This window comes from Xiphophorus couchianus, chromosome 4 (assembly GCF_001444195.1).
Source record: "Xiphophorus couchianus chromosome 4, X_couchianus-1.0, whole genome shotgun sequence".
NCBI lineage: Eukaryota > Metazoa > Chordata > Actinopteri > Cyprinodontiformes > Poeciliidae > Xiphophorus > Xiphophorus couchianus.
Window position 1 is genome coordinate 25,339,145 of NC_040231.1, and position 19,494 is coordinate 25,358,638.

General features: G+C 41.1%; 2 protein-coding genes across 2 annotated transcripts in view; both read left to right on the plus strand.

Annotated features, from left to right (window-relative positions):
* Positions 1-6,186, plus strand: part of LOC114143278 (E3 SUMO-protein ligase PIAS1-like) — a 64,440-nt gene extending 58,254 nt beyond the window's left edge. Inside the window, exon 13 of the mRNA XM_028015159.1 lies at positions 573-6,186. Within this exon, the coding sequence (XP_027870960.1) occupies positions 573-929 (357 nt within the window). The 3' untranslated portion in view covers positions 930-6,186. The remainder of the gene's footprint in view (positions 1-572) is intronic.
* Positions 6,187-6,386: 200 nt separating this feature from the next.
* LOC114143279 (relaxin-3 receptor 1-like) lies at positions 6,387-9,826 on the plus strand. Its single transcript, XM_028015160.1, has one exon. It carries the CDS (start codon positions 7,219-7,221, stop codon positions 8,200-8,202), a length of 984 nt encoding a protein of 327 aa, XP_027870961.1. The 5' UTR covers positions 6,387-7,218; the 3' UTR covers positions 8,203-9,826.
* The last annotated feature ends 9,668 nt before the right edge of the window (positions 9,827-19,494 follow it).

The following is a 19,494-nucleotide window of genomic DNA, read 5'->3' on the forward strand; positions in this document are numbered from 1 at the left end:
GTTAAAATGCAACACAAAGGGATCATCTTTTTTCTCGTTTTCTGCTTTCCTTATTTTGTCATGGTGACTACGAACACATCTATTCTAAAGTACACCTTGATGCACCCAAATCTGCTTTTAATTGTTGCAGTAAAACTTGGATAAATACTGGAAGCGTTTTCAAATGAAGACTGACTGAGATCCTGTTTTTAATGCTGAGGATAGTCAAAAAAAATGTTTTCACTTTTCTTCATTCGAGCCCAAAGTAGCAATAAGCGAACGGGATGCTTTTCGTTTAACAAGAAAAACCACTTAATGTTTTGGATCTACCATGCAGTTCCTACAAAAGAGTTGGATTATTTCATTTAGTTAAAACAGTTTATGCTTAGCTTGTTGGTGAAAAGGTGGAAAAAAAGCAATAAATTTTTGGTCATTTTAGTTTTTAAAAAATGACATTCTTTTGTCCTGTGAGTAGTTTTGAGCTGACGATTTTGGCCAACATGACAAAAAGAACACACACACGCCTACACACACATATATATTTATATAAAATGCTGTCCCACTAACAGCTCTTCCTCATTGCCGCCCTGCAGCATTACAACATGGTCATGGCGGCGGCGGCGGCTGCCTCGGCCTCAGAGGACCACGAGCTCCTCCTCAACCGCTTCCTGCCCTACAGCACCTCCTCGTCGGCCTCCCAGCTGTTCCTCGACCAATCAGGTACCCCCTCGCTGACGGCGCCGACCAACGGGATGAGCAACACGGGCGGCGGCGGCTTGGTCTCATCCAGTAGCCTTCGAGACACTCACTCCACACACTCGTCGTCTTCGCACTCGTCCTCACACCCGTCCTCACACACACACCCCGGGGTGGTGGCCAGTCGAAGCAGCGCCGAAGCGGCAGTGGCAGCTATCTACGGCGGGATACCTGACGTCATATCGCTGGACTGACCCGAGGCGGGGGGCGACGCTCTGGGCCCGGCGTGAATGCAGCGTCACGCCGGGCCCGATGCGGACCGCAGGGTAAACGTTTCTTTTTTTCTTTTTTTTTTGCTCCAGAGATTAGACCGGCCCCAAGTCATCGAACTCTGTCAGCCTTTTTGGAGCCATAATATGGAGAAAAGCACTAAATATCTAAGTGGGTGACATCACTTAAAGGGAGAGTAGCAGGGAGGGATGTGGACTTGGTGTTACTGACCTCAGATGAGAAACCAGTCCGAACGTTTGGACCACATCTGATCTTTACTGGTACAAACTTGGCACAAACAGCGGAGATGCTGCCCGAGTGAAAAAAAACACAAGGTTGAAGGGTTCCTTATTGTTTTTTTCAAGGCGCAGCACCGTGACCAGAGAACAAAATCTATTTTCCTCTTTTACTTTTCTAAGTCGGGAACGTTTTCAGTGTAGTGAGCTGCTTCTGTCGCTGTTCCCAGGCGGAGGACTGGACCTCCTTTCCCTTCAACACCTGCTGCCATGTTTGCTTAACTTTCCATCCGCATCTCCAACAACAACCACGTTCCTTTTTTTTCCCTCTTCGACCTCTTGTCCAGATTCATTGTGTATTTTGTTTTTCTCTATAATGAGACTGAATTAACAGTTGAATCATGTTGTAGTAGTTTTAATATTCTTTTTAACTTATGTATGATATTTAAACAGTGAAATATGCATTCCCCTTGACTTTCAGGTTGATTCTGTGTTGGTTATTTTCACTCCTTGTAAAGAATCTGCCGGCATACGGCATTTAAACTGTTGAAGCTATTTATACTTGCCAATTCTGACTTTTAGCTGGAAGACTTTTTTTTTTTTTTGCACAATGCCAAAAAGTAGGTACTAATATGAAAGTGATCTGAGTGCTGTTGAATGTGTGTGTGTGTGTGTCAGTGTTTTCAGTCCGTTTCTCCGGGCTCAGTGTGTTGCTTCGCGTCTCTTGCGGCTGACTGTCATAAAAGGATTTTCCGACTTAGCCGGTCGTAGCAACGCCGGGCCTTTTAAAGACACAGGCGTCCACAGCATGCGACCAAGCTTAAAGCAGTGCCTGTTTATTATGTGCGCGTGTTTGAGGAACATTAAAGTAATGTCTTAAAATCGTCACTTTTTTGTGCATCTGACGTTTTTGAACCTACGGCTGGTTTTCCGCACCCATCCGGGGGGAAAGTTGAGTCAGGACGGCTTGCGGGTAACGTCTTGAGAAGTGAAAGAAGGCGGCCTCGGCAGGTCAGCGCGGGCTCCGCTCCGAATTAGACGGTTTAAAAATGCATGGCCTGTCAGGAGCAAGCCTCGAGTGTTTGGAGCAAAGCGCGTTCGCTGCTTTTCACGCATGGTTTGCTCGTGAATGTACATTTTTAAAACAACACACACTTTCGTTTTGTCGTTATCGAAGCCGTGTTTCCCCGTCGTCCTTTAAATGTTCCCAGCGTCTGGCGTCATGAGCGTCTCTCTGACGTCCCCTCTTCCAGGCGCCGGAATCAGGCAGCGCCTAATTATCCCAGCGATCATGAGATAATGGGCTCTGACAGCGGCTCCCGTCACCTCACCTCCCTCCTCCCGCCGCCCCGTCCCATTCCTCGATAACCGGACGGGAATCTGACACGGGGTGACCTCCTCCCTTCTCTCCCTCTTCCTTCCACTTGGCATTTCTAACTCCATTCCCCGCTCTGCTCATGGGAACCAACTCCTGCCTCTCCATCATCTGCTGGAACAAGTTCTTTTAGTGTATTTCCTGTGTTGTGCAGTATTTTATTTATTTTGTACCCTTCGTGTCTATATATTGAATTTTCTTTTCTTTTTTTACAAATTGCTCAGTGGCTGAAAGCGAGTGTGAGTCACTGTCATGTGGGAGCCGGTGGTGAAAAGATTTTATTTAATATGCGTTGAATAATTGTTTAGCAGCAGCTCGACTACTCAGAAAGGTGTTGTGATGATTCTCTAGGGAAATAAATGCCACCGTGCATTTACTCGGTAGCAGACTCTGGTAATCCTTTTATGGGCACAAACGAATGCTTAATTAATTCATGCGTGATTAATTGTTTCTTTTGAATTAATTGTGTTGTGTGTTCCGGAATGCAGCGATGTAGAAAGGAGTGCGGGAAAAAAAGAAAAAATAGGCTGCACAACCAGAAACCCAGCAGACAAATCCAAACATCAGGTAGTTTTCCGAGGCTGCCATCAGCTTCAGCTGTTTGGCAGATAATGACAGAAAGAATAAAGATGATACACATTAAACACGCTGGTAGGCATGGGCTGGTTTCCACTATGCTTCATGTCCTCTTAATTTGAAAGTGCAGAGAGGAAGTGCCTGTCTGTTTGGAGCAGGTGTGGGAACCAGCGCCACCTATCGCTTTCTGTGTTAATGCTATTTTGAAGCTGAAGTTTGAAAGTACACGGTGCTCTTACACACAGACAACTCAGTTATTTTCTGTGCATAAACTCTCAAAGTGTCATAAAATTTATCAAATGTTTATTCTATGTTTTGGCTAGCCTTATAAGACTGAATGGACCATTATTTATGCCGCATTTCTGAAATCTCTACAACGTAACGTTTCATTTTTCTTCAAAAAATGAAGAAAATTTTACCCCCATTTTTTGTCTTTCACCCCCTGGTGGAAGACTGAGGCATTGCAGATGACCTGTGGAGGTTTTTCTAGAAGTCCAAGATTATCTACAGGCGTCTGATGGGAGTTTTTAAGCTGCACAAAGTGGTTTTCTTTGAGTTGGTTCCAGTCAGATGTGTGTAGAGTAACACGACGTTTTGCTCAACCCAGAGAAGCACTATGTTAGGATTTTTTTACTCAAGTAAAAAAATACTCAAGTAAAACTTTGCCATACAAGAAATTAGCAAGGTGAGAGTAAAAAAGTATTCCATCAAAATGCTACTCATGTACTTAGTAATTGTTTGATTCCGACATCTGATGTAATATTTAAAAGTTATGGCAACAGATAAACAAAAATCTAAAGTCATGTACACATTGTGGTATTTTATAGACAAAAGGAAAAATATGCAAATAAGTAAAATTATTATAGGCAGAAGAAAGATTTAGCTTTTCCAAATCAGTCTGTTTCAACATAAACCTTAGAAAACTGATACTTAAAGTAAACGTAGCTAGTTACTGCTCACCTCTGGTCCCAGTAAGTGAAGCATAGAAATAGTTGGTCGTTTATCCAAACGAGTCTTTAATTGGGACATTTACCACAAATCAAATCATTAGAATACTCACTTTTCTGGTCACTGACAAAAAGTAAACATGAAAAAACATCTAAAAAAAAAAGACAAAGCATCACCACAAATAAATACAGCACTGAGCTTTTTATTTTGACCCTTCATTAAGATAAACATATGGCTTAATATGTTTCACACTATCAGTTGAGAAAAACTGCCAGTGTTCTCGCAAAAGTGTTGTTAGTAAATTATTAAGTGTGCAATTTGATTTTTAAGTCATACAGATAATTATTTTTATTGGGATATTATTTAAAAAAAATGTATCTTAACATGTGACTTATGATACAAATTTTTTTTATTATTATTTTCCTAAATCTTTCAAATTAGCAGTTCAAACAAAATTCGACTATGTCTTAAGTTGAGCTTTAAACGGTGTTGTGCAAGTATCAAAATCAAAGTGGCAACTAAAGCAGGTTGTAATAATTTTTCTTTTTTGCTTTTTAGCATTATTTTAAAGGAGTTAGATTATTTTTATATAGTTTTAAGTATTTGTTAATAGCATAGTGAACACTGTGGGATTTCTTTCCAGGTTGTCATAGTGAGAGACTCCTCCATGCCTGCAGGCCACACGTCGGTAAACAACCGTCTCATTTTTAGGTCTGCCTTGTACATATTCACACCAACTCAGCCCGTTTACCTCATTTTACCATCTGGCACCAGTTCAGGGCTTGTCTGTTTGCTCTTCAATAATACTGAAAAATACATTGGGAGGGCCTGAAAAGCTCCCGTCTGCTTTTAACTGCAGCCGAAAGAGCTGTTTGTATCCGAGTTTAACGGCGTCCTGTTGTTTTGAATGCGGAGAGGCAGCCAAGCTGTCCCCCCTCCTCCAACATCCTTTGTATAATGGAACAAAATAAATCTCCATTTGAGAATTTTAAATTTATCCTGATTATGAAACCAAAACAGGACATTTTTCCTAAATAAAACATTTAAAAACCAGCTTCTTTTGGCCTGGAAAGCAAAGCAGAGTCCTGCAGGGCTTCTGGATGGAGCTGCAGAGTTTCCTTGCAGACCATCAAGGAGTCGGTTAATAATTAATTGTTTGGCTTATCATTCAGACTCATAGACAGCATGTGCCTTTATTCTAAAGTGTTACCAGATTCCTGCTGCTCCCCCCCCTCCCGTGTTGGGATACTTGACGAGACAGTCACTGTAACTGAAAGCATTTGATTGCGGCTTAATTTATTGAAGCTTCTGTCCTCACTCTCGTCATGCTGCTGACTTCATGACGGCCAGGGGGCGCCAGAGCAAACTGTGTTGAATGTGTTTCTGCTCAAACATCACAAGCTTCTGTGTGGGATTACCAAAAACGACAAAGTTGGATCTCCTCCTGGTTTCCCTCTAATGTTGTTATTATTATTATTTCTTTTTTTTTTTTTTTTTTTTGGCTCTTTAACAGTGAAACTCTGGGAAAGCGGCTCCTCTCTTTGGTCATCCTCACCTTAACTTAAAGGGAAAAAGTGTTTATATTCTGTCAGTATGGGAAAACCCTGAAAACTGAGCGTTCAGATCCGAACGTGAGCCGTTCGATGTCCTCTCATATGCTTCTGTTTTTTGTGTGTGTGTGTGTGCGTCACTTCAGAGCGAAAGGAATAAAAATAATTTATATATTTTTTAGAAAACGGAAGTTGTAAAACAAAAAAAAAAAGAAAAAAAAAAGACGACTGTGGCCAATAAAGAGTCTCACACAACAGAAATGATCTCCTTAGACGGACTCGAGTCGACATCTGCACTCACTGCCTTATTAACAGGTTTCACAGCTCCAATCTGAGAGACAGAAAAACTTGTTTTAACAAAAAAAAAATCAGATAAATAAAAAAAGAGGCTTTTCATGGAGGGAAGGAGGAAGACGGTGTACAGTAGACCCATGTCAGTTTGTACAAATTTACCAAGTGAAAAAAATATTTATTACCTGCATTGGAAGAAATTGTTTACTTATTGAATGTTACTTGTTTATGTAGAAAAGTAGATGTAATAAAATGCATTCTGCTACATCTGCGTGTTTCAATTTATTTCTGGAGTTTTTTTTTTTTTTTTTTTTTCATTTAAAAAAGAAGCTAATTTATCTCTTGCTGAAAAGTTGCTGTTCGGTTGATTTTGTCTTATTTCAATCTTATCAACCACTTGGTAAGATTTTCTACTAGTGTTTTCCTTCATTGTGTCTGTTCTTCATTCTTTTCTTCCTTTCTCTCTTTCCTTCTTTATGTCCATCCTTACATTTTCCTCCCTTTTGTTCATTGTTTCTGTCCTTACTCCCTTCATGTTTTCTCTTGTTGTTCACTTTATCATTTCCTCTTTCCAATTTCCTTCCTTCTATGTGTCCCTTCATGATCCTTTTCCTTCTTTCTTTTCCGTTTTGTCCTCTTTTTCACCACCTTTCTTCCTTCCCGTCTCTTTTTTTTCAGATGTCATATGATAGTGAATTTTGTATTTTGAATGTAAAGCACTGAAAACTGGAGTTGGAGTTGAGTCTGGAAACGTCTGGCATTTTTACAGAGATGAATGTGGATGACCTTTCTCTGTCGCTTGGCCACTGGGTGGCAGCAGTGAGTTGTTGATGAACTTTCAGTTTATTTTGAAGGGGACTCACTCAGTTACACATCCAATGTGCGGCTTCAGGTACAACTTATCTAACAATGTCATCTCATCATCATTTATCCATTAGATTTAAACGAAACCATTTACGGTTTTTTTTTTTGTTTTGTTTGTTGTTTTGTTTTTTTATGCTTATGGAGAAGATTATTTGCGCTCGTTTGCGCGCAAGCCTGATGGTTCCAGCCTGCATGCTGCTCACCAATGAGCATCTAACCCCACCCATAGTCTAAAACAGAGAGAGAGGGGGAGAGAGAGAGACGGTGGGTGGAACTGTCCTGTCATCAGGAGCCGCAGGGTGTCATATTAAACGATTGTGCGTCTTGAAGAGGAGATGAGAAGTTGGGATGGCAGCACTCCAAGCTGCGGCTCTGTTTGGGAATAAACGTTCAGGCGTTTAAATTAAACCTCCCCTCCCCAGATGCTGACAGTATGAGTGAAGTCAATGAGAGCGTCTTTCTGAACAGGTCACTGAGGCCGGACCTCTTCAGCAACCTGGAGGACATCGACGTGACGGCTGACGGAAGTCCGGTCCTCAGATTCCTCATCTGCCTCGTCTACTCCGTGGTGTGCGCCGCGGGGCTGGTTGGCAACCTGCTGGTCCTCTTCTTCATCAGGGTCACACAGGAGCGCAGGAAGTCCAGGGTCAACTTCTTTGTGCTCAACTTGGCGGTGACGGACCTGCAGTTCGTCCTCACGCTGCCCTTCTGGGCCGTGGACACCGTCATGGACTTCAGCTGGCCGTTCGGAGACGCGATGTGCAAGATCATCCTGTCGGTCACCGTCATGAACATGTACGCCAGCGTCTTCTTCCTCACCGCCATGAGCGTGACCCGCTACTGGTCGCTGGCCTCGGCTCTGAAGAACCGAACCGTGCAGAGGTCGTGCTCCGCCAAGTGGGTGTGCGCGGTGATCTGGACTCTGGCGACCGTGGCCACCGCGCCGACGTCGATTTTCTCCACGGTCACCAACGTGACGGGAGAGAAACTGTGCCTGCTCAGGTTTCCGGGCGGCCAGTACTGGCTGGCGGTTTACCACATCCAGAAAATAGTCGTGGGTTTTGTTCTACCCATGTCCATCGTGTCGGTCAGCTACTTCATGCTGCTGCGCATCATCCGCAAGCGCAGCATGAAGACCAGCAACCCCAAACGGAGATCCCAGGTGACCAAGTCCATCACCATCGTCATGCTGTCGTTCTTCTTCTGCTGGATGCCGAACCACGCCATCACCCTGTGGAGCGTCCTGGTCAAACTGAACTTTGCCAACTGGGACAGTGCGTATTACATCGTCCACACGTACGTGTTCCCGCTCACCGTGTGCCTGGCGCACACCAACAGCTGCCTGAACCCGATCATTTACTGCCTCATGAGGAAGGAGTTTCGGGACAAACTGCGGGGTCTGGTCCGCAGGACATAGTGGTTTTAAAGGCTCAGGGAGCGACTTAATGACGCGCGTAATGTGTTCGGCAAACTGTAACCAAGGCGCACCGGATGCGCAAATCGGAACCCATCAGCTTCTGGTCGCTCATTTTTATGATGAGATTGTTCTGACTCGTTCAGAGCTACATGAATGTTTTACGTTAAATTATAAAGAAATTAATTTGCTACGTTGCTTTCTGAATATTTATGCGTCAAAAAAATAATTAAAAAAGTCGTCCACGGGTCGTGCGTAAAAAGGCGTCACAATCATCCGTGTATTATTGTGCTTTTGATATTACTGGGCAGATAATGTGTGGTGAGTCGCTTTCCATTTTCATGTTTTAACTATAAGTGCATTTATAGAAAGCTGATGGAGCCGTGCGCATCAGTATTCTCCCCCACCAAAAAAAAAAAAAAAAAACCAGCTAAAATGATTATTGTAACTAGGCAGCAAAACCTCGTGTGTGCCAATAAAGCACAGCAAGTTCGGACTATTTTATTTATTTATTTTTTTGTCCAAGTGTCTTAAAGAGCGATGACAATCACATATTTTTGCTTTAGTCAAAGTTTGATATGATAGAAACGGCGAATAAAATCTATGTAAACAGAGCTGAGGGGCTCAGACATAAGCAGTACGCAGCGGAAATAGACTTTAAAATGGGCACCGATATTCCCCTCGGTGTGACGCATCACAGGAAATTAGTTACATGCACGCGCTAAACGCGTACATGCAGTGAAATGACTGGGTTAGCCATTGACTGAACTGAATGTATAATGCAACGACTTGACTAGAAAGAGACCAATTACCAACAGCCTCATTTTGTGCCACATTCAGTGCTGCGTTTCTTTCTTTCTTTTCTATTTTTTTTATTTAAAAAATGTCTGGCTTTGTTAAAAACAAGACTTTAGTTACCTTCACTGACTCTCATCTGAGATCCTTACCTCAGAGACATTTTTCTGACTCATTTGAACTGAAAAAATAAAAATTACACAGACATGAAAAAGCATTTGAGTACTGATGTCCGTCCACTTTGGTCGTTACCAATTCTTTGCAGATTAGTCTTTTCAAGTGTAAAAGAAAAACAAAAAAGATCTTTGTAAATTAATTTTCCATCTGATCTTAACCTGTTAAAGTGACTTCCTTCGAGGCCATGCATTCTTTTGGAAAATGAAAAAGAGTAGTTGGTAAATGACTTGCCGAGCACACACGCAGACGCAGACACACATTGGAAGTGAAATAATTAACCAGGCACTAAAGTTCATGTTAAGTTCATGTTAATGAAATATGGCTGAGGCCTGGGAGTGGATGACAGTCATCAGAGGAAGAGCAGCGCATCCAAAAGTCGTCTTGCACGTTTGTCACATCACGTCTACAAACTTCAATATGGTTTACTGATGTTTTATGATGATGCATAATTTTTAATTTAATGTGTTCACAACTGAAGGAAAAGGTAAAGTGTGGCGTTCGTTTGTACTAAACCCCCTCGAATCATTTTTCCACTACATTTCCAATAATTTACCACACGAGAAATTGCTTTGATCTAAGCCATTCTTTTTGCAGCACTGGCTGCGTGTTTAGAGTCACAGTTTTTCAGAAATGTGAATATCTGCTGTAGTTGCATAACAGAAAAAAAAGATTTTTATTTTATTTATTTTTTGGATTCCCACCTGCGAATCTCTGCAGCTCCTCCAGAGTCGTGTACCTCTTGGCTGCTTCTTCTTGCCTGTCAGTTTAGGCGAACAGGAACGCTCGGGTCCGTCTGCAGTTTCTGCTTTCGGTTGATTGCTTGAGCAGAGCTCTGTTGGACGGTCGGAGCTTTCTAAAGTGTTTTCCTGCTTTAAACTTCGCTACAGCTGTCTGCTGCGTTCCCTGGTCTTCGTTATGCTGTTTGTTCTCTAATTCTCTCCAAGGAACCTCCGAGGCTTCAGGAGTTGTCTGTCGCAAGGCCATGAAATACGAGAGAACACACCGAGAATTACAAAATATAAGGTAAATAATTGTGAGACATAATCCCTAGTCAAGTACAAAACTTATAAAACATGGTTGTAAAAGTGGCTACTGTCCAAAGGAAGAGAATGGACCACAATCACACTCTGAAAGCCCAAACCAACACCTTTTCCTTCATACTTTGCTTCCAGGGGTTCGGACATTCAGCTGAAAATAAATGTTCAATTGCTTTTGTTGATTTCTGAAGGTCTTTATTGTGTCTTTCTTTAGGCAATTATTTATTTTCATTTCTTTACTAACATCTTTGTTGGGTTTCCTTCTCTTATACCGCTGAAAATTGAACTATGAATCATTCATACTCCAAGCAGCGATAGGTTTTTTATCTCCATCAGCATTTAGCTGATGGCATCCTGTCATAAAAGATGCGTCTAATTTGTTTGGATCAATCTGTGAGAAATGCCTCAGATTTCCAGTTTGACAAGCACCTATAATAACTTTATTTATCAAAACGTGAGATGAAGTAAATGAGTCAAATAACAGGATAATAATTTTTAAGCTTGTTAGAAATAGAAGAAAGAAAACATCAGACTGAAAGATACTATTTAGCAAATGACTGGAGAATCTGGAGTTTATCACATCAGACAGAAAATCTGAATTTGTGTCCAAATGTAAAACATTAGGGTACAGCTGACCCTTCCTCTCTGTCCTTGCACTGTGAAGTACAAGAGAGGTAGACCAGTTGCACAGTGGAGTTCTGAGCTGCTCCACTGTGCAACATCGAAGGGACTCTGTCATAATTTTTTGAGCTGCAAAAATGATGAAAATATAAAGGCAGGAAAGATCCATCAGATTTTAATCCACTCCGCCATCTGGAAGTTGGCTGATTGGTGAGATCTTAATTTTTCTGCATATGCTGGTCTCAGATACGCCGTCGTCAGAATAAAAGCTTCTCCAGACCAGAATGTAAAACAACCAAAAAGTCTACAACTCACCTGCAGCCTTGCAGAGCACGTCACTGAACCAGCACAGGACCATCGTGATGCAGAGCAGAGACAGCCGAAGCCTAGAGGAGGGCTATAGACATCCTCCTGGAAGCTTGTGTGGGCGTGTGTGTAACCTGCATGGACGCAGCCAATCCTTTTAGTCGTGTGTGAGAACACTGCATGGATTTCAGGAAAAATCGGTGACCGAAAAAAAAGAAAAACACAGAATTGGTTTGGAAACAGGACCAGCTCAAACTATGATAACCATCTGCGATTATTTGGGCAAAATTGTTTCGAAAACATCTGTTCTGGTCAATGATTTATCAAGTTCAGACAATTTTTTTCCCCCCACTACAAATTTCAGATGGGCTGGAAGAGTCATAATCTCAGCCCTACCAGCAAACGTTGCTGATCAGGATCAGACTCTGAACTTGTACAATTTTAGTCTTTTGCAACCAGAATATAAATTGTGTGCTTCAGAAACATCACGAGCTTCTTGTCCACCGTTTTGCTGCCTAATGCCAGCGGTAACTACGGTGATGTCATCATCCTAAATGCATGCAAAGTAATGTTTTTTTTCAGTGAACTTGAAAGAAGAAGAAGAAGAAGGAAAAAAAGAAAAACTAAATGTTCAGAAATCCAGTGGAAGTAGAAATCATTAACCGCTCGGTAAACCTTCATTAGTGGAAAAATTCACCACCGGATGGTGATTTAAAAAGGTCTGGAGTTAAGAGATTGTTTTTCAGCAGTTTGTTTCTCAGACTAAAGTTTCTTGAGTAGCTGCTGACAGAAAATGAGCCTCTGAGCTCTTTCAAAGTGCCAAATAAAGTGCCGAAAGCAGCGAAACATCTGGGGTTTTGTCTGCCTCCTAAACTCCCCTATATTAACTCAGGAAGAAAGTATTTTGTTCAACCATTCTTTGGTCCCTGAAGAAACTATATAGGCTCGGCTTTTTTTTTATTCACGAGAAGCTCGTTGAGAAGGCCTCTTGTTTAGACCATGATTCGATATTTTTTTAATCGTGTAATTGTAGTAGCTCCAATTTCATCATATATAGTTGCATTAAAAAGCACGCAATTAATATGAACATCTATGTCCAAGATTAATTTATGCAAATCTCTGAGGAGATACATTTCATAAAAATAACCACAAGGACAAACTCAGAAGCCAATACTTTCACCTTTATTAATCTTGTTCTCATTGTTTAAATAAATTTTTCTTCTGTAAAATCTCAAAACGAAAACACTGAACAGGAGTGTTAGAGCCTGTTTTAAGACAAATACACAACAAACCATTGTATTTTTAGCTCATTGTTATCATGCATTTGTTTAGTTGCTGCTCCTGTTTCCAGTTTTCCTAGAAACAAATTGAAATAAAAAAGGAGGAAGTTTGAAACTTTACACATTCATCAATTCCCAATAGGCAATTTATAAATGTCTAAAATAAATGTAGTAAAAATTTAACAGGAAAACAAATTTAATAAACCAGGAGCCTGCATTGACATAACTGTAGTATAAAACAGCTTTCATCGAGTCAGGACTTAAATCCACAACCACATCAGCTTAACGGGGCTCAGCTCTACGTCTGAGTCTGACCTTGAAAATCACTGCGTCTGTGTTTTTCTTTCAATTTTTCATCCTGTGGCAGCTCTGCTCTGTGTGTAGGTGATACACAAATATAAGGTATATAGGGGCAGGTTGTGGCTTAATGAGCTCTCCTCTCTGTTGTAATCCGGTGGAATGACCTTTAAAGAGCATCATAATCATATTTTATTCTGATGGAAATGTAAACGTGTTGTAAAGAACGTAACCCTGAGATCTGCTTCAATCTAACAGTTATTATTATTATTATTAACCTGAGAAAAATATTTTTCTCATATATAAGGCAATATATTGCCTTATATTGAAGTCAAGCAACTTTTTTAAAAAAAACTTGAGGAGTCCTTCCTTTATGGCTCATCATTTTTTTTAAGTTTGTTTTTTAACTGTCACTATGGTGTGATAGTATAACACGAGACAGACAATCTGTGAAAAAATATGCATACACGAGTTGATTGGCAGCACTAAGACCCTCCTCCTGGCTCTGATTGGTTGCTTGACCGAGCGGCAGTATGACCACAGGGAGGAAGCAGAGGAGCTTGATTTTTTTCCCCCCCACAGATTATCTGTCTTAAAAATATACTTTCACAACATAGTGACGGCGTTTTTATAAAGATTACATACTGCAGCTTTAAAATGCTTAATGCAAATGAGACGGTGATTAAATCCCACAGAAGGTGATTCCTGAGATTGTTGCTACTTAGTGTTTAACACAATGTTCTTCTTCATCAGCTTGTACTGACTGAACTTTTCCCTATCTTTTTTAATTTTATTTTTTATTTTACAATTTTTTTCTGCTATCCACGTAAATGTCTGTATGAAGCTGCTGTTGGGTTCTGCAAACTCCATTCGGGTTAGTGTAAGTCTGCAAGAGATCCGTGTAACTCTGTGATGCAATGTCCTGTGAAGTGGGGGAAACCTGGAGCCGGGGGCTGAGCTGACACACAGGTGTACAAGGCCAAGTTTCAGACTTCAGCATCAGTGAACGTAAACCTATTATACATTGGAGGTTTCCTCTCACTACTTTTAACCATTTACTTTTATACTTATTGCTTTGATGTATAGAACAGAGGGCGGTGCAGTGCCAAAGTGTTTTCAGGCTGAATAAAGAAACCGGAAACTACTCCAGACGGTCAGGGATGATGCTGCGTCCCTGCTCCAGCACACCTGAATCAAATCAGTGGTATGTTACCAGGCATTTGCTAAACTTTGCTAAAGAGGTCATTCAGTTAGTCTGAAAAACTGCAGGACAGATTTCAGGACTAGCGTTGGAGACCCCTGATCCACATGAGCAAGAGAAAACTAAAGAGACAGAACTCCAGCTCTTTGGAATTAAGTTTATTTGAGCCTTCCTTTTTTTTTTTTCCTCAGCCAGAAAGCTGAATGCTGGGCCGTCCAGTGACACTATGACCCAAAACCTACTGCCAACGCAATAAAGGAGTGATTGCAGTAAAAAAAAACAACAAAGGTGTTAGGACCTCAAGTCCACAGAAAATCGTAAAGAGTCCAAGCTTTTAATTGCTAAACTACTGTAGCTCTGACTGTTAGTTTCTGCTTTGATGTGTTCAAACCTGCTGACCAAATGCGTGATGCACCTTTTTTCTGTTGTACAGAGAAGCAACGACTTCTCCAACCATATTGTGTTTGTTTGGCACTTATTTCAGCCAGTGACATGCAAATCATTTCATATTCTGCAATGTGTTTATGATTGATGTTCTGTCTAAGTCATAAAAAAAAAATAAAGAGAATGATTAATGCGGGTGAGCAAAATTCAGCAGATGATCCAATTCCCATGCTCTATTGCATGTCTAGCAGCTTATCATGACCCAAAGCAATGTATGAGATGAAGAAGGAATTGACTCTCATGTCTCTCTGCCTGAGCAGAAACACATAAACCCCCTAAAACAATCAGGTTACCGACTCTCAGGAGCAGCTCTCTCTTGAAGGGCCGGTCTAGTCTCGAAAATGGCGTCTCTTGACATTTTGATAAGCGTTTCTAGTGTTTGCAGGTGCTTTAATCATGACCAGGCGCTCAGGTCTAATAAAGGTCGTCTCCTGAGCCGTGGAGGGCGTTGACATTTGGACAAAACATTAAAAGTGCTGATGAGGTCCGCCCACAGGACATTAAACAAGTCTCTGCTCGCTGCGGAAGAGCACGGTGAATTAAAGGAAATACTTAACAAATATGTGCACAGTGTTGGTGCTCAAAGTGGATCTTTGCTGTGATTAGTGGCCGGGTTTCCATAGTAATTAGGGATGCGCAATATAATGGCATCAACATCAGTATCCGCTGGTTTTAGGATTTGTTTTTTTACCGTATCTGCTGATAAGTAAAACTGGATTGATATTAACAATCAATGTCTATATCCAATTTGTTGCTGTTTGTGTTGCTGAAGAGACATTGGGTGACGCAGCACAGGATTATGGGACGTCTAAATGAAGCTGGGAAGCAATGGAGGCAGCGTGGTCGCTTTTATACGCTGTCAAAAACATAGGTTAAAAAAAAGAGTAATATTGGTAAATGTCAGCTGTCGGCTTTAACAGCAGTATTAATATTGGATATCAATATTGGCCTACATTTTTGTATCGGTCAATTCGTAGTATCACAATAACAATCCTATAGAAACAAAACCAAACATGGAGTGAACGCAGCAGGAATCAACTCTGCCTTTCATACAAACTTTTCCATAAGCAGCTCATTTATTCTGCATTAAATATCTCCAAAATTGAAATCCCACAAGTTCATGATGGAGTTCTTTGGTCTCACATTTTCATTTGGTGTCTATTAACCTCCACTTTGGGCCGTTATTGTAATAAATAAATAAATACTGGAGATATTTGAAATTTGTTGAAATTTAAAACTTGATTCAAAACTCAGTAACCCCCAGAGGAGACTCATTTCTGCTGCTAGTACCATAGATCCAGTTCTTTCACACACCATCCTCTCATTTCAGGTACTTTATATGCTGCTGACACCTGCTGCAGTACAAGACGAAGGTCCACTCAGAGACGGCAACAAAACATCGTTTAAACCGAGGCAGAGACTCTGAGGTTCCTGAGCCAGACGCTCTCCTGTCCTCAACAAGCCCTTAACATTCTGCCCATGAAAACCACAAACACAATTGGACACAAGGACCAAACCTGCTAGAGTCTGTGCCTAGAATGAGGCTGTGATCTCACTTAGAGTGCAGGACAAGTTTGTTGTCTATTCCAATATATATAAAAAAATAAATAAAAGGCTGGAGATGTGACAAATGCTGGAGGGAAGCTGGGCTGACAAAAGGAGCACCGAGTTCTCTGATCTTGGATGTTATACAGGGAAGAATAATGGGCAGAGATGAATGTAACAGCATATGGCGGTGAGATTTATTGCATTTTCACTTCTGCGTGCAGACACTGTGTGGGTAGCGAAGCAGTGGAGCTGAGGAGAGGTTGATTACTTCAACCCACCTATCTGTACTTTCACAATCAGGCTGGAATGGTTTCAGACTCTGGAGTGAAGGGAAGGAACATCAGCATGAAAACCTTTCTTTCTTTGTTTCTTGTCTTCTTTCCATAGGGAACTCAGTAGGGTTCACAAAATCCATCCTCTGCAGGACTCACTGTGTTACGCCAACAACAGGATACGTGTCCGGTTCTGCTCCAAAAGTGGCCACATCACTCAGGCATCCGCTGCGTAAAACCTGCCCAATCTCGAATGAGAAGGATTTGCATTTTGCATGCACTGAAAAAACTCACGTTAGACTGCCGTTCCTGGGTTTTAATCTGCTGGTAGCACAATTAATACGTCAATAAATAATTGTTGTAGTTTAAGCCCCGGAGTCGTCCAAAGAGTGAAAAGGTGCCTGTCAGTGGAAATGTCATTATCCACAGGAGTCCCCTCATGGTTGCTTCCTTTTATCTGTTCTCCGCAGCGACTGCTACAGGAAATCCAGAAATCTGCTGATGATTCTGTTATGCTTCTTCTGAGTGATGAGGTTCAGTCGTCAGCCGGCTACTTGTGAATTTGTTGACTGAGTCAGGGGGACGTTTTCATGTCACCCGGACATTTTATTCGCTGTAAAATAACAGGGTGCACAGCAGCTCCCACTAAGAAGCCTTTTTTCTATCCTGCCTCGCTTCACCCATCTCCTGCACTCAGCTTCAGCTCTCCTCCCCCCTCTGGCTCTGACGTCTGTTTGGTGCGGCAGCTACAGAAACTCCTCCACCACCACAAATATACTTGTTCATGTTGTAAAAGTTTTTACTGCAAACTCAAAAAGAACACCCTTTAGCGGGGGAAAGTCTGAGGTATTGGAGAAGCCCCTGGTCCAAAATACGATATAATACCGGTGCCATTTAGATGAAATATCCATGTTTAGTTTCACAACTATTGGTAATTCTCAATGGATTTCAACATGACATCATTCCCAGATTCAAGTTCTGACCTGGGAGGCCAAACAAACATAGCATTAGCTTGGTTGTGCTAGCGGCGTGTTCCTGTTAAGTGGGAGAGGCTCCTTGTATGCTGAAGAACGTCCTGGATGCCACCATCACTTGTTGACGAGCTCTGCTAATCCACCTCATTTGCTTTTGCCATTCCTCTTTAAATTTTGATCTGGTTGTACAAGTAAAAAGATAGGAAAGCGTGATCTGGAACGCGGTTCTGGAACCTAGAATTTTGTCTCAGGTAGATACCAGGAGGTTTCCTGCAGAAACAGAACGTTTTGACATTTTGTCCATTTTGCCGAGGCGAGGCCTGCAGTGCTCTATATGTTGCTCTGGGCTCCATTGTGACCTTCTGGATGACTTTTTGATTCCCTCTTGGAGTAATTTTGGTATGTCAGTCATTCTGGGAAGGTTTTACACCGCTTCATGTTTTCTCCATATTTTGAAATTGCTCTTTCTGAGGTTTTGTTGGAACCTCAAATCCTTAGAAAAGGCTCTCCAAACCGATAGACATCAGGGACTTTGCTTCTCATCGGTTCTTAATTTTTTTTATGATCAAGAAATGACAGGGTATGTTGTTTCTTGGTATATTTTTAGTCCTTTTCTTGTTGTCAGGCAGGTTTTTTGAGTCAACAGGTTAAGGGGACGCAGCATGAGGCCTGAGTGTTGAAATTAGAACAAAAATGTGGTTATTTATGATTTTACTGGTTAAACCATAAATTAACCAGTTAATTTATGATTTAACAAGGTTAGCTAAATCATTAACAGGGTTTATTATCGAAAAGGTGAAATCGAATTCAAGTCACAGCCGCTGCCAATTGAGTGACCTCTGGATCTACTTCCTGCTGTCTAATCTCAATCACACAGTCTTATCTTTGACCTCAGGAAACCTTGGTTTCACTGGGCAGGAAGAAAGCAGAACATCCCTCTCTGCTCTCAAAAGGGTCTAAATTAAGAGACTTGAAGCTCTTTTTGGGAGCCTTAAATCATCCTAAAAAGATTTAAATCCTACAGTGAGAACATAACAAATAGTAAAAACTGTCTACAAACAGAGCTAGCGAATTTTATCACAGCGTTTAAGACGTGGTTCTCTCTTTCTTTCCGAGTGAAAAGCGTGGAGCTGTGTCTTGGACTGCTGAGAGCTGGTCCTCCAATTTAGAAATGTTAAACTTTGGAACCGAAAGGGCAGGAAGCAGCTGCCAGCCGTGGATCTGTAAGCTTCCATCTTTCATCACAGACACTGACTCAGACTGAACCCTTTTTCTTTGATTCTGTGGAGAGAGAAAGAGAAAGAAAAAATCCTTTACTGCTTTTATACCTTTGGGTTATTTTCTGCTCTTTGTGACGGGGCCACTTTCATCTACATACTTCCTTCTCAGCAGAAACCGTGCAGTTTCGCTCTTAAAAGGCTCTTGGAAGCTTTCAGTTCTGGAGCACCTTAAAAAGTCAAGTTAGGGGGCACAGCGCTTTCACGTTTTCGCAGGTTTAATGCTGTGTTTACGTTTCATTTCCCTCTTTTTCTTCGAATGTAAAACTGCCACGAGAGTTTAATAATTTGTCAGATATGTGAAGCTTTTTTTTTTACCCGCTGGGAAGATTCAGATCTGGGAGATCCACAGGAAAAGTATATTTGAACTTAATTTATAGATTAACATGCAATTTTTTTTTCTGAAACAAAAATTACTTTCTCATATGTGTCAAGCTCCTTTCCCAGAATCTATTGATTGCATTCTCAGTATTTACATGTTCTTTAATATTATTGGTTACTTTTTAAGGAGATGAGAAAGATGGCTTTATGGGAATTCATAGACGGCCCAACTGGATCTTAGAGGTTACTATCTTGGGTATTACATACTTCATGCTCTTGTAATTTATAAATCACATTTATAGAATTTTTTTGGGATTGTATTCCCAGGACACGTAATGTTACTTTTCTGGAATTTATAGACTTCCTTGCCAAAGGTTGTTGATTTCTATACTATATGTTCCAAGTTTTCTACGCTTTATTACATTCCCTAAAGCTGTGGGTTACTTGAAATGTGCATGTTATTTCCCCAGTCCTCAATGATCAACAAGAACTACTTTATTCCATTTGCAGAATAAATCAATGAATTTAATTTGTTTTACAAATGATTTTTCTATAACTTTTTACAGGATTTGGTGGAATTTATGAATTGTATGAAGTGGAATTGCTCCACTTTTTGGAGATTTCTTCCATAGGTAATCACTTATAAAATGCTAAAATCTCTTGTGATACGTTTTTATTTTTTGAAAATAAAAAAAATATTGGCTGAGGCAGGATTCATGATAAAGTTAGAAATACAAAGTTGCAG